The sequence below is a fragment of the Mytilus galloprovincialis genome, chromosome 2 (genome assembly GCF_965363235.1).
Source record: "Mytilus galloprovincialis chromosome 2, xbMytGall1.hap1.1, whole genome shotgun sequence".
NCBI classification, from domain to species: Eukaryota; Metazoa; Mollusca; class Bivalvia; order Mytilida; family Mytilidae; genus Mytilus; species Mytilus galloprovincialis.
Window position 1 is genome coordinate 100,467,924 of NC_134839.1, and position 15,727 is coordinate 100,483,650.

General features: G+C 31.2%; 1 protein-coding gene across 1 annotated transcript; it reads left to right on the forward strand.

Annotated features, from left to right (window-relative positions):
* The first annotated feature begins 1,294 nt into the window (after positions 1–1,294).
* On the forward strand, positions 1,295–15,719 carry LOC143065123 (uncharacterized). Its single transcript, XM_076238491.1, has 13 exons — positions 1,295–1,499; positions 2,388–2,516; positions 2,792–2,843; positions 4,128–4,163; positions 4,424–4,738; positions 5,200–5,283; positions 6,040–6,300; positions 7,043–7,183; positions 7,661–7,815; positions 9,110–9,326; positions 10,152–10,286; positions 11,643–11,797; positions 15,484–15,719. The coding sequence occupies exons 1-13, from the start codon at positions 1,317–1,319 to the stop codon at positions 15,679–15,681; spliced, it is 2,061 nt and encodes a 686-aa protein (XP_076094606.1). The 5' UTR covers positions 1,295–1,316; the 3' UTR covers positions 15,682–15,719.
* Positions 15,720–15,727: the final 8 nt, after the last annotated feature.

A 15,727-nucleotide genomic window follows, 5' to 3' on the forward strand; every position in this document is an offset into this window, starting at 1 on the left:
AGTGTTGCAATCACTTTATTCGTTCACCCGTCCGTCTGTATATCCTTTTTACAAATCAAATTTTTTGTGAAATTTTTTCTTTGATGCTACTGAATGAAATAATTACATATTTGGTAATCAGCTTCACACGAAGATATACAACGTGTGCCCTCTTTTTGGAACTGTAAGACAAATGTGTCTGTTAACTGACACTTTGAAATTTTTGCTATGCTGAATAAACTGTTTTTCGTCACTCCAGTACTACTGAACACACACGATGACTTTATCTTTGATCTGAGTCTGAACAGTGATCAGTTTCATGTATTTTCGATACTCGAAATGATTAAATATGTTGAATGAATTTGATATTTCGTCACAAATTTCTTCAGTACTACTGAACAAAATGCTGAGACAGAATGGCTTCAAAACGGCATCGCATCTGTGGGCGCTGATCTGTAGATGCCAACGTTCCCATATACCTTGAATAACGGAAAGGGAATGCTTATTACGCCAACACATGTAACGTCTTGCTTTCCTTCGATTCGCTTCCATAATTAAAACAATTAGGTTTAACAAAAAAATCAAACTTATTTTTACATTAGCTCCAATCACAATTGGAATTGTTAATGATCATTTGACTTAAGCTGTTCCCGCGAAGTCCGCAAACGTTAAATGAAGTTGTTAACTGATAGCGAAATTAACGATGTTTGTTTCAAGTTATGTAGATTTGCTGTTGTCCTATTTTTATCTTTTTTTAGAGGAAATGCCTATGTTTAAAATCTCCTAAATTCATTTGATTAGATGTTCTTTGTTATACCAATGATCATGGGTATTGGAGGATCGTTAGCATTCGTGAATATAGTGACGCTACCACATATTGTTTGATTGTAACTATGCCGTTAGTCGTCTAGTCAGAATTTTTTATATTGCATTTCGTAAAGGTATCGTAAAAGTTTACCCCACGTAGCGAGTTATTGTCTATGGTATCCTTAACAAATACTGTAACGTATCAATTTGTCTTCACCAAATGCGCATTACGGCAATAAATGTCTCGTTCAATGATGTTCGAATCCGAATATTTGAAAATCCATAAACCCCTAATACAATCGTTGGAAGAGCTGAACAAACCAAAGGACATAAAGTAGAGCCAAAATCCAGACAAGGAATGAGAACTTTGTAATCAGCAGACCAACTTTTAAAACGTGCCAGATTGATATATCAAATTTTATTGTAAAGATATTTAAAGCTTATAGGAAGGAACTTTACTATGATCACTAAATATTTACAAATATAGAAATATGATAAGGAATTGTATAATCTACTACCTATAACTAGACATGGATACCAAACGTCAAAGACATGCACTTAATTTAACGATTCTTGTTTCAATATTTATTGCGCAGCTCATAGCATTTGTTGTCATATCGTTACACGAGAATCATAGAAGGGAAATACTGCAGAGTAAATTGGAAACAAAACGTGATCTCATTTACAATATATCAACGACTTGTAAAATTAAGGTAAAGTAAGTGCATCTAAGAACAATTATGTCAATTTAAGACAGATAAAGTATAGTCAATATACTAGTATAACCTAAGCTTTCTGAAAGTAAGGGAGGAAATAATACTTCAAAATGACCGTTTTCTATCAATGGAGAGAAACGCTACTTATACCGTGTTACTGAAATAAAAAAAAATTGTTAAAGGCATATTGGTACTTTTGACACAATTCAAATAGTATTTAGCCAACAGAATAAATGAATTTTTAAAAAAAAGATCATTTAACTTAAGAAATACAATGAATTACGAAAATTGTTGTTCACCAGATGCAAAAGTTTCTAAAGAAAGTAGTCATCACCAGTACACCAGTACGTTTAAACGAAAGGGAATAGTTATTCCATTTTTCACTTATTCAGCGCTAAAATCTTATTCTCATTTTTGTTTTGATTTTGAAGAATTGTAACCTCTATGTGATTAAAAGATATTTGCTTATATATTTCTTCAGTCAAACATTCTTTCAACTTCGAAAGGCAACAGTAAGATTGTGTATGCAAATGTAAATAAGAAATCGTTGCAGTCTCAATGACCATGGTATAATTATAGCATTTCCTAGAGAGAACAAAATTGCCAAAAAAGTATTGAATAGCATTACTTGGCATTTCAAACTATAAGACTGGTAACTTTGATAACGGGAATATTCATTCTCTTCAATTTTCATTATATTAATTGCAAAAATCGACAAAAAACATTCGTTTTGCTTTTCTAATTATCTCAGCTCGTCTCTAGCTTGTGTCAAGGTTATGATTGTTTAGTATGTTGACGCAAGTTTTAAAAAAATCAAAATCTTTGAAAATACAATTTTGTTCATGTCTATTTACTTTTAGCTAAATGTTTCTTCGTTAATTATAGATACATGATCTTCACAAAATTTTGAGTTCACTTGTTGGTTCAGCGGAAACATTTAATGACAATAATGTCACCCATGTGTTTTCACGAAGGCAGGCATTCAGTGGTATTCAGAGCACAATACAAAAAGAGGTAAATAATGTCTAGTTTTAACTTTTTTATTGATAATCAAAATAAAAGTTGATAGAATACTAATATCGTACACAAATTGAATTAAATTAAAATTTGTTTCACTGTTTACATCAAAAATTTAAATTACATAAAAGTTATCCTCTTCATCTCAACATTACAAAGCTGAAAACAACATGATTAATCTTTAAAAAAAAACCAGACGAATACTTTCATCTTATTCACAACAACATCCTTATCTATTAAAATTATAAAAAAGCAGTATTTATTTCATCCAGGAAACCTTATTGGAGAAGACATGTGGCAATGACACTAAGATATGCCTGCGAGGTACAAACTTATATCCTTTTTAAACTAAGTATTAATAGAAAGTTTAAACTTAGTCGTTGGTCGTCTGATGATAAATTGTTTCTTTGAAATCAAATATAAAACATATATCTAAAATAGTGATTTCCTATAAAACATTAGCTTTCCATGCACATGTTTTAAGAAGGAAGATAAATCAGATGTATGTTTGGAAAAGAGAGGTGAAAGATGCAAAAGAAAAATTCAAACTCATAAGTTGAAAATAAAAAATATATACCAAAGGAAAAAAAACAGTATACAAATTGATTGATTGATTGATTGGAGTTTAAAGCCACGTACAGCACCATTGCACTATTTCTTGCTGGTCAGTCTTTAATTGTGGAGGAATCTGGAATTCCCAGGAAAAACAACCGACCTTCTTGTCAACTCAGTTTGGAGTCGGCGCACCTGTCACGTGTGGAATTCGAATTCACAACCTCTATATTTACAGGCTAACGATACAGCAGTTGGACTCATGAATTAGACCACTTGTCAAACGAGGCTCCTCAGTATACAAAAAAAATATAATTAACCGAAAATCCTCAATAGAACTGTACATATAACTTAAGATATCAATTTTGTTAATCATACATAATATTGTTGATTTTTCTTAACGTAGAGCATACATAAAAGACAGACATGAAAAGTGAGAATTGTTTTCTTTAATGTTGGGGTTGATTTTGAAAGTTTTATGTCATACTGATCTAAATAAACAAAAATGAAGAAAATGTATGGGACTGTAACTTTATTTATCGAGCTGCTTTAGAAAATGACGTCATCGACTGTCAGTTAATGAAGAAAATGTATACATATTTTATCGCATCCTTGACGTTACGCCATTTCAAGAATGGGAAGAAAAGATCACTCCTATTTGTCACGATCCTCAACGGTTTTCGCTTCAGTATTGTTCATGAATTTCTTCTAATGTTAGTGAGTGTTGTCTGGTAATAATCATTCGTTGTTCCTCTCGTCTTAAACTAACGAAATAGCAGACATTTTATGTATTCAACTACAGGTTTGTCAAAGTAGCGGGAAGATAAACGTAGCCAATGTGCAAAACAAAATAAGTGCATGTTGTTTTGAATAAATGTTTCCGGTCCAATGTATATAATACAGTGAAATTATGAGTTAGAGGATGTAGTATCTTTTGTTACTTGCAAAATTGTAATACTGAGTCTTATGTAGACGAAACGCGCTTCTGGCGTACTTAACTATAATCCTAGTACCTTTGATAGCTACTAGTAATAACATTTTGATATTCTTTTATAGGAACAAAAGGAGAAAATGGACAAATGGGAGAAAAGGGTATAGCTTTCAATTTCTGGTTATTTCTACATCACATATTTAAATATTTTTAATATTAAACCATGTGAAAAAGAGGCAAATTCAGACAAAATAAATATACCGTTGTAAATTCCTGATAACCTTATTTGAAAGATTTTTTTACAAAGGGTCGACGTTGAAAGTACATATGTAAAATGAAAAAAGTAAAATGTGACCAACTTTTTTCAGATAATTTAAATGGTGTTGTATTTCTTCTATTAATACATATTTTCAAATATAAGGTGACCTTGGCCTCAAAGGTGGATTTGGAGTTCAGGGCATTAAAGGATTAAGAGGTGGAGAAGGAACAAAAGGCTATCCAGGTAACAAAGGCCCAAATGGTATCATAGGAAGAAAGGGCATAAAAGGTGATAATGGATACTATGGATATATAGGACTCAAAGGAGAAGCTGGAACAAAGGGAGAAAATGGAAAAAACGGTCAAAGTGGTATGCAAGGACCGAAAGGAGAAACAGGGTCCATTGGTGGAAAAGGAATTCAAGGAAACAAAGGTTCACCTGGAAATAAAGGGTCAACAGGAGTTAATGGTGACCAGGGTATAATTTTGTTTTTTAAATATCTAACGGTTAAAATTTAAAAAATTGTTTATCACAAACTATATAATATTACTAGATATACAAGTAATGCATAAAAGAAAATGTTAGTGTTTGAGATGAAACTTTGCTCATGAATAATGATTGATTGATTAATTAATGCTTGTTAGATGTGCACTCGAAATTGTTTTTGCTTAATTAATTGATCACTATTGAACAGAGGTATATAACTGTTGCTTTTATTCATGGCACAGAAGTAACAGACAATTTTTAAATCTTTAGTATAATTTGGCAATGATTTTAATACCTAAATTCAAACACGAGCACGGTCAATAGAACTAACATCTGTTTGAGTGTAAGTAAAGAAATACAACGAAGTATGAGATACTCCGCACTGAACTGTAGAGTTTCTAGTTATTTCTATAAATTCAGCTATCTAAAGTTAATGTTTCTTTTCGGTTTAGGTAACTTTGGATCCAAGGGTCAAATAGGTATTACAGGTCCGGAAGGAATAACAGCAAATACTACGACACAATGCGATTGCATACGTAAGTAAAACGTTTGTAATTTTGATTCTGATACCGTTTGGTTATTATGTTTTGTACTGTATTTATCAAGCCTTTGCTTTTTTTATGTCTTCTTGTCGTCAACTTCTTGTGCTTTATAAGAACAGAGATAAAGAGAATTTTATTATGAGCAAATGTCTATCAAAAACAGAGAGGACATATCAATAGTTTAGTAAAAAACATTGTTTATCGTAAGTACACTGGGTTTTAAAGATAGCTTTCTATATAGGATAACTTAATTGAATCAACCTATCTTTAAACTTGCAAATCGATGTCGATCTTGTAGATTTAGAGTTACAAAGAATACACAGTATCATATTCATCGAAAAGTCGACTTTCTATCTGAACTGACTGTAATTTACAGAACGTTACCACCAAGTGTATATAAATTGCAGTATCAATCTTGTTAGGTGTACTTATAAAATTGTTATATATATTTGCTGACAAAACTAATTTTGAGCCAAACTTGTATTCTAAGTACATCTCGCCAAAGGGTTCTTGGAGTTGTTCTTCCTTTCCAAATACCTTTCAATTATCAATTATCTCCTTAATAACGTCCTTATCTTTCATCGCCTTATTCAGCAACAGCTATTGATTTATTTTATCCTCTATTCAGATGTTTTTAAAAAGTATAAAATAAATCTACCTCGTTCTCACATTATTTTCGGCAAATGAAAAAAAACCTTTATCTGTATTGTTAATCAAATAATCTATTCTATTGATAAATTTTCTTTGCAGGTGGTTCTACGTTTCATTTTACCGACCCAACAAACACTACAGTTACTTTCCCCGAGGGAAGTTTTGAAGTTTTGAACTGTTCATCAGAAGGACCAAAAGACATGAACTTTTCTATTGTTAAAGACGGTGTATGCAATACATTTAATGGTACACAACATTTCATATTTAACAGCACAAAGTTTTCCGATGCTGGGACTTATGTTTGTATGATCTCTTTGAATGGTGAAAGAAAAACAAAGACAATTGAAGTTGTCATTACAGGTTAGTATATTTTGACTAAATCAGTTCGTTGAAGATTTTGCAGATGAGTCATTTATTACAATTATTACTGCACCTCTTTGTTTGATATAATTCTTAATTTGTTCATGCGACAACAAGTTGTATGTGTTAGTTTATGTACAGTTGTATTGATATTGATCATATCGTGCAAACAGTTCCTTTCATTCCGGTGCTTGTGATCTTGCAGTGAGATAATTTGTCTTCTTGAGACGACGAACAGCAGTAAATAACTCTTCCGTTGCATTTATTCCTTTAGCCATATGCATACATGTACTGATTTAAGTTCAAAATAAAAAGCGATAGCCTTTACAACTCTGCACGTTATTACCTGAATACATTACGGTCATGTAAAGTCAAAGTATTGGATCCAATTATACCAAGAACAACGTTCGAAACCATAATGTAACTATCAAGTTTTACTGACGATATAACTTCCATCTTCACAAACTTAGAATTTTAATTTTTGTTCAAAATGGTTAACAGATGTCGTAAAGAAATTCCATAGTAAGAAATTTCTTTAAATCGAATTGTCATTATTTTGATGACATTTTCTACTTCAGGAAATGCCTGTACCAAGTCAGGAATTAAACAGTTGTTTTCTTCATTTGCTTGATTGTGTTTAAGCTTCCATTATGCAATTTGACAAAAGACTTTCCGTTTTGAATTTTTCTCGGAATTCGGACATTTTTGTTATTCTTCCTTTTAATTATTTTCATCATCTTAGGACGAAACGTGTGTGATTTTGAGAATGGATTGTGTGATTGGACACAGGATGCTGATAATGACACGAATAATTGGATACTTCATTCTGGAAATACGCCGTCAAGAGGAACCGGTCCTGACGTCGATCACACATTCGGAAATAGTAAGTTTAACATCCTAAGTTTTCAAGTTATAGTTTTGCTTGTGTCATCTCGATTAAGACCTCAGTAGGATAATTATATTCAATATATATTTGGTAACTTCGGAATATACAGAGATTCATTGCTTGTACATCTATCATTTATGTTATTTTAAAATGTTACCGTCATGAACTTGCATGAACAATTTGCGACTGGAAGTTAACCAAACAACAACAGATACAATTAATGATCCTTTCAATTATATATATATTTCGTATCTGCATACAAAATGTAAGCTGCATTACATAATGCTTTTGTGGAGAAAAACAATTTTTAACATACAAACGTATGAACTCTGTAAAAATAATTTTACATCAAATAGTATTGCATTATTGTCAAAGTAAAGTATTTTTTTATCTTTAAGAACCATTTACATACACTGTTGAATATCTTGAGAATGACTTTGAGGATACAATACTGACAACATTTCTTTAATATAGGTACAGGACACTATTTATATTTGGAGGCGTCAAGCACACCTATCGGTGATAATGCCATATTAAAGTCTCAAACTTTGTCGTCCTCAGCGTATTGCCTATCTTTTAGCTATCATATGTATGGAAACAGAATGGGAAGTATGAATGTATATGTTCAGGTGATTATTCCGGTTTATTTTGTAACCAAAAGGGGAGATGATTATACAGTTAATTCATTTACAGTCATTGAGAAATTTTTTCCCTATGAAAATAAACTCATAATAGAAAGCTGGATTGAAAAAAAATCGCCAGACTCGCTTTTTGTCTACAAAAAACTCATCAGTAACATTCGTGTACAAATATTTATCAATATGGACTTTTGGCGATGTCAATACGTTATATATGGCTTTATTCGGATTGTTTTGACCGAGTACTCAGTGCGAGGTTCAATATAATATAACAGGTTCATATATAACATATCGTCTGAGTGAAAGTAGGTTAGTTAATATATATTACATGTATAAATAGTGTAAGTTTGAAAATGATATTGACTTGATGTTACTATTTTTGGAAATGACATTGACTCGATGTTTCAATTTTTAGTAGCATGGAGTCAATATCATTTCTAAATATATTAACGTCGATTCAGTATGTCAAAATGGTGAATAAGTATAAAATGTATCTTGGACAACACATGACCAAATAAACCAATGAGAAACAAGAAATATCAAACCATTTGTAATATAATATTTTTCGAATCTCTATTATCTACAAGTTCAAATCAGTATGGATCAATTATTTTTGAAAGGAGTTATGCCCTTGGACATTTGAATTGTATTTAAAAATTGCATGTTAGCCTTTTTAAGCTTATATTTCTTGTAGCATAGTTAGGAAACACATACAAGCTTGATAATAGTAATGTCGTGGACGAGTTCAAAAATCAATGTTGATCGGTTATTCCTAAAGAAGTGATGTCCCTTTAAATATAAATTGTATATTTTTTATAAATTGCATTGTTGCTTTAATGACTACATCATAGTCAGATTTAAAAAAAAAACTAATGTCAGAGGTATATCAGTGAGGTCTTGAAAAACAAATCAGTTCAGATCAACTATTGTAAAAGGAGTTATGTCCCTTTGAAATGTAATTCATATTGAATATCTCATTGTCAGCACTCTAACACCTACATTTTATGTTGGTAAATATATCAAAGGTTTCAATCAGCAAGATGTTGAAATCGTTCAATATCTAGTGATAATCGATTTTGTTTAAGGAGTTATACCCCTGTACTGGGAAAAAGACATCAAATGGAACGAAACATTGTTACATATATCGATTTTCTAGTCGGATGTTTATGGAAAAGTTTAAAGAAACTAAACATATTGTTTTGGATTTGTTGACATATAAAATTGATGCAACAGTTGAAGACATTCAATGCTATTCTTTACTTCAATCTTTTTATATACTCCATAGGACTGCAATAATCCAAAATTACAAACAATTTGGAGCAAAAATGGAGATAAAGGACAAGCTTGGATGAATGCATGTATATACATCAGTAAACGTCAACAAGACTATCAGTTAGCTATTGAAGCAGTAAGAGGATCCGGTTACTATAGTGATATGGCCATAGATGATATGGTCATTTCAGCCGTAGCTGATAATCAGAATTGTACTTGTTTCAATATAGGTAAATAAACATTGCTCTGAGAAACTGTGAGGGCTTGTTATATTATGTCAATGTCTGCATTAATAGTAGTAAATCAAGAGTTTTTATTCTTTCAAAAACTGTGATAAAATAACAAGTAATTTATAAGATTAAAAAAAATGGTATTTTAAACTAAACGTAATAAAATCATGAAATAAAGATGGGGATAGAGGACAAATTGTTTAAAGGTACAACAGAATTCCTAACATCTGAACAAAAAGTTAAGAACAGATGTTGTGTTATTAAAATTTTCTGTTAAAAAATATGGAAAATCAATTTTTGGAGTACAAATCTATGGTTCATTGCTTGTTTAAAGGCTTTATCTAGGTTCATAAACTCTCCATTTTTTAACAAGGTTTTGATTTTCAAGAATTTGGGCCTCGAGCATCAGTGAAGATACATTTATTGTCGAAATGCGCATCTAGTGTGGAAAGTTTCGAACCGTTAATGTAGTTCAGTCATAATTTCAAGAATCGTTGAAATTGATAAAAAAGGAGTATTTTCAAAGACAAAAGCATATTCTTGATCATCATTTTTTCTGACGATATAGCAAATATATGAGTTTGTATAATGGGGTTCTATTTCATCACTCAAATAGTAAAGGAACTATAAATTTATTGTGTAACGTTTATTTGTATCATAATATAATTTAAATGTAAGAAGTTCTTGCCGTAGAAAAGCTGCAATATAGCCATGAAAATGCAACACTGCTTAAAACTAATTAGACAAATGTTTAAAGTCTGCAATAGACGAAATGCGCGTCTTTCAAGCATATCAAAAACCTAATAACTTTGATATATATTTTAGATTATGATGACTACTGTGATTTTGACAATGACTTATGTCATTGGAAGCAAGGCACGGTAGATAATTTAGACTGGACCCGAAAACAAGGACCAACTCCTTCTGTCCAAACTGGACCATCGATTGACCATACCACTGGTATTTTTTATTAAATTTTCTCCTGTTTTTAGTGATTATAATTTTAATGACAAAGCACATTGCATTCAGTTAGTACCGTGCACAAATTTCAAGCTATATTATGTTTCAAAAACGAGAATAGACACCAAGGAGTCCAATAAAAAACAGAGTAGACACCAAGGAGTCCAATAAAAAACGAGAGTAGACACCAAGGAGTCCAATAAAAAACGAGAGTAGACACCAAGGAGTCCAATAAAAAACGAGGGTAGACACCAAGGAGTCCAATGAAAAACGAGGGTAGACACCAAGGAGTCCAATAAAAAACAGAGTAGACACCAAGGAGTTCAATAAAAAACGAGAGTAGACACCTAGGAGTTCAATAAAAACGAGAGTAGACACCAAGGAGCCCAATAAAAAACGAGAGTAGACACCAAGGAGTCCAATAAAAAACGAGAGTAGACACCAAGGAGTCCAATAAAAAACGAGGGTAGACACCAAGGAGTCCAATAAAAAACGAGAGTAGACACCAAGGAGTCCAATAAAAAACGAGGGTAGACACCAAGGAGTCCAATAAAAAATGAGAGTAGACACCAAGGAGTCCAATAAAAAACGAGAGTAGACACCAAGGAGTCCAATAAAAAACGAGAGTAGACACCAAGGAGTCCAATAAAAAACGAGAGTAGACACCAAGGAGTCCAATAAAAAACGAGGGTAGACACCAAGGAGTCCAATAAAAAACGTGAGTAGACATCAAGGAGTCCAATAAAAAACGGGGGTAGACACCAAGGAGTCCAATAAAAAACGAGAGTAGACACCAAGGAGTCCAATAAAAAACGAGGGTAGACACCAAGGAGTCCAATAAAAAACGAGAGTAGACACCAAGGAGTCCAATAAAAAACGAGGGTAGACACCAAGGAGTCCAATAAAAAACGAGAGTAGACAACAAGGAGTCCAATAAAAAAACGAGAGTAGACACCAAGGAGTCCAATAAAAAACGAGAGTAGACACCAAGGAGTCCAATAGAAAACAGACAACACCCTAACCAAAAGGAAAACGATTTAAACTGACGACGGATTTAACAAAGGAAATAGAATTGATCTATAATGAGCTCAAATGTAAAATTGTCCCCAACTGGTTAGTAGAGTAATTCCAAATTAACAATATACATCACACCAAACATGTCAAATTTATTATAATTTGTTGACTGGTTCTCAGAAACGTGTCTACATATTTCATATTAGTGGCTCCACTATTATTACATTAAGTCACACATATAGACAGATTGATATCGAATTCAAATTAGTGATTTTGATAAAGGTTTTAAAGACACTATTGAGACAAAAGTTGTGTTATTTGTGTTATGTCTAAATATTTTAGGACTAGGATATTATCTATACCTAGAAAGTAATAATCATAATGGACAAAAAGCAGAGCTTATATCAGAATATATCCAAGGCACAATGGATTACTGTTTATCATTGTTTTATCACATGCTTGGTGTGGGTATTGGACACTTAGATATTTTCAAAGAGGTACGTGTGATTTTACTTCATTAACATATCAATATCACAGTTAGGTATCCATCTTTTAATTTCTATATTAAAATGATTGTTAACATAACTTTCATAGCAGCAATTGTTTCCACTGAAATATAACTGTTGACTCATCGTAAATATTGAATTTATTAGTATAGTGATTACAAAACTCAAATAGATAAAGAACTGTTGTCGGACAAGATTTTAGCTCAGGGAAAAATATTTAATAGTTTGTCCTGTCGTGGCCTTTTACAGTTGACCCTTGGGGAGGACACAAAGTTAAAGACCGAACGGTGAAATATAGTTTCAAAAAATCTACATCATTTAACTTTGTTGGATGGTTGTCTCATTGGCATACGACATCTTTTGATTTTAAATCAACGTTTGACTTCTGCTTGGAATAATGTCTCGATCAGAAACATAACATGTCATATATGACTACATAAATAGTGTTTTAATATGAGCTGAAGGTGTACGAGGCTTAGAAACCTCATAACATTATGAACACTTGTCACTTGTCTATCGTGTTACTGTTCCTGCGTTTCATAGGGGAAGGCAATCGATTTGGCTTTCAAATTTTCTTTGCACCTATATCATTCTTATTAAAAAAGGGTTATCACATCCTATTTATCCGCCATGAGAACTCATTGATCATAAACATTTCCTTAAAGGACATCAAATTAAGACCATATATATATGTAGTAGGATCTTTGAATATTTACTTTATCGGTACTAACATTGATTTTGTTTGTGATTAGTCAAAACAGAACTAAAATGTTTGGCTATACAAAACTTTACGACATAAGAGATGATTTCAGCTTCCAAATTGTGAACTTTCCATTTCTATGTATCAAAATTCCAACAGCGCCTATATTAGATTAGATTAAATTAACTACGTGTTAATATGTTTGAAAATTTAAACTGTTTTTAAATAATAAATGCATCTTGAAAATTTTACCCTCATACATAGTATTGTCCAGCTGCCAGTGAATCAAGAAATAGCTGTTCAGGTGTTCACAGTTCAAATTTTCAGATGGATATGTTGTTCATTTCTTCACATGACCCTTCAAGATTTCTATTTTGGATTATTATTTGCAATGTTTGAAATCTATTGGTATCATTGTGCATACAATATTGGATTTATTTTATTTGAATTCACTTCTCAGACTTTTTATAGCAATTATGCTTCTTAAAATGTGACTTGTTTTTTCCAAGAATTTATTTTCATGAAGGTATCAAGGATGAAATAATTTATTTAACCTGTTTTGTGGGGCTTAAATATGATGATGTACATGTAAAATTCGAAATAATTTTGGAGTATAGTGATTTTTCTTTGAAATCTACTATAATAATAGTAGGACTTTTGTACATAAAATGCAGTGTTCACTCAAGGACATTCAATTTTCATAAGATGGGATTTAGTTACGTTAAAGATTAAAAAATTTCAAAACTGGAATTCAAGTAGGAGATAAAGTGTGAGTTCAACCTACATGTTTCTGTGGCTTTAAATGTGATTTTGAAAACATTGATTATTAATTTAGGATCTATTACAAAGATGATTCACCATTTAAATGGGATCTTGGAAATGAAATAAAATGTTGAATTAATGCAGTGGATATACTCTAATCAAGTGATAAAGTGAGAAAAAAAAAAGTAAAATATTCCAAAATATTCCTAACGTGAGGATATGTTTTAAGTGAATGTGAAATTGGAAATAATCATTATAAAATTCTGGATTAGATATTGTTTAATTTGGACATATATCATAGGAAATGAAATAAAAATGTATACTGTGGATATAGTAAAATCAAGTGATATAGTAAAAATATGAATAAAATATTACAAAATATTTGTAAAGTGAGGGTACAATGTATCTATTTTTTATATAATAATGGAAATGATCAACAAATAACAAGATTCTGAATTATATAAAGATTCTGCACCTGTTTTATTGGGATGTTTATTATGGGAAATTAAACAGAATGTACTATGGATATAGAATAAAATATAGTGACATAGTGAAAAATGTGAGAAAAAAATCCAAAAAGTTAAAATTAGGAAAATATTTAAAATTTTTGGAAATCTGGATGAGATGTCAAATACCAGTGTCAATAAATAAATAAAATTGTTTATTCAATTATGATTTTAATATTTCAATATGCATAAAAAATTTGTACATGTCAATATGTATTCATCAAATTTTGGAAATAATAAATTTAGTAAGGTTTCCACAAGAGCAAAAGCATTTATATTGAGTTATCTCCCATTCGAAAAGGCCAAAGTTATTTAAACAAAAAGAAGTTTTTTCAACAATAAAAATGAAATAATGTAGCGATCGAAGTGAGTGAATGGATTATTTGGGGTACCAAACACTCCTAGTATTTGGCTATGCAAACATTACGATGAAATGTAGTGCATTATAGGCCATGCAATTATAACCCTGGAAGAAAATGAAAAACATGGGAAAGTTTGTTTTTTTTTTTTTATTAAATCAGAAGTTTCAACAAATATTTAATAAATCTTTTTCTGATATAGAATTTTAGGTAAAAATTAGATAAATAATATATATTTGGGATTTAAAACAATGAAAACCAAAAATATTTTCTTCCCTATCAATTTCTAAAAAGAATAATCCTAGGTAAAGAAATTCGCAAGGAAAGAAGCATGCTGTAAGGTAGATTTAAATCTAACAATACTAACTGGTCAACTTAAATGTCCCTATTGTATTGTCAATTTTAAAATCAGGTTGAGCTATAGGTAAAGTTTTACAATAACACCCACAGTCAACTCACTGTAATTGTTTTTCAATTTGTCATCTCAGGACATTCATACCTGAGTATTCGGTATGTGTTTTGCTCATTGTTGAAGGCCGAACGCTATCCTATCATTGCTTATATCCGTTGTACCTCATTTTATTCTGCCAATGCCTGTAAATAATTGTAGTAAGTTGTTAAAATCTGAACTACTCGACAACTCGTATTAAAGATTCATTCCATAATTACACAATAATACAGCTAGCGTTTTGTCAGAATATTCTGGCCAGATTTCAAAATTAACATCTCATTGAATTACTCCAAGTTAAATTTTCCACTCGTTACATTACTTAAATCGTATGTAAAAGACCAAATTATGCTTTTAACTTGTAGACATGTTGATAACAAGTCCTTTAAACAGGTTCCATCATATAGCAAGTTAATATCCTTTAACAACAGTAGCTGTTCAATCTAAAATATCATATATGAAACATATTTCAAACGGAGTTTTATTTATTTAAGGAATGACTGTAATACTTTTATGTTTATGAAGAAATTACATAAAAATGCGGTGTACACTGAATAACTCGCGTAGCAGGTTATGTTAGAGTGGGCACAACATTTTTTATGTTATTTCGCATAGACAGAAAAAATATTACAGTTATTTCTTATAATTTAGTTCTAATTACCATTTTGAAACGGCGTAAACCATAAAAAAACGTTGATCACGTCACGGTCACATGACTTAGTTATGTCTATGAGCTGATAGACGAAACAACGTCAACCTTTCAGAAGACGCATTACATCCAAAATTTCATTAAAATGTATTAAAATGTAAACGAAACTCCGAGTTAAAATCTAACACAAAAATTAATCTCTTAGGGTTTTTATAATTCTTGAGGTAACAATTGATATCATTGTTTTTTACAGGTTCAACAGATAAGTGGAAGTACAACTAGATACAAGCTGTTATCACTGACAGGCAATAAAGGGGATTCATGGTTGGAGCAGAAGTTATCGATTACATCACCATCAACTTTCCGTATAGTATTAGCAGGTACAATAGGTGGGGATACAAGTGATATGGCAGTTGATGATATAAGGATAAAATCAGGACAATGCAAATAGTTGAAATTATATTATCGATGAATAAATTTTAAAGGATATTTTATTT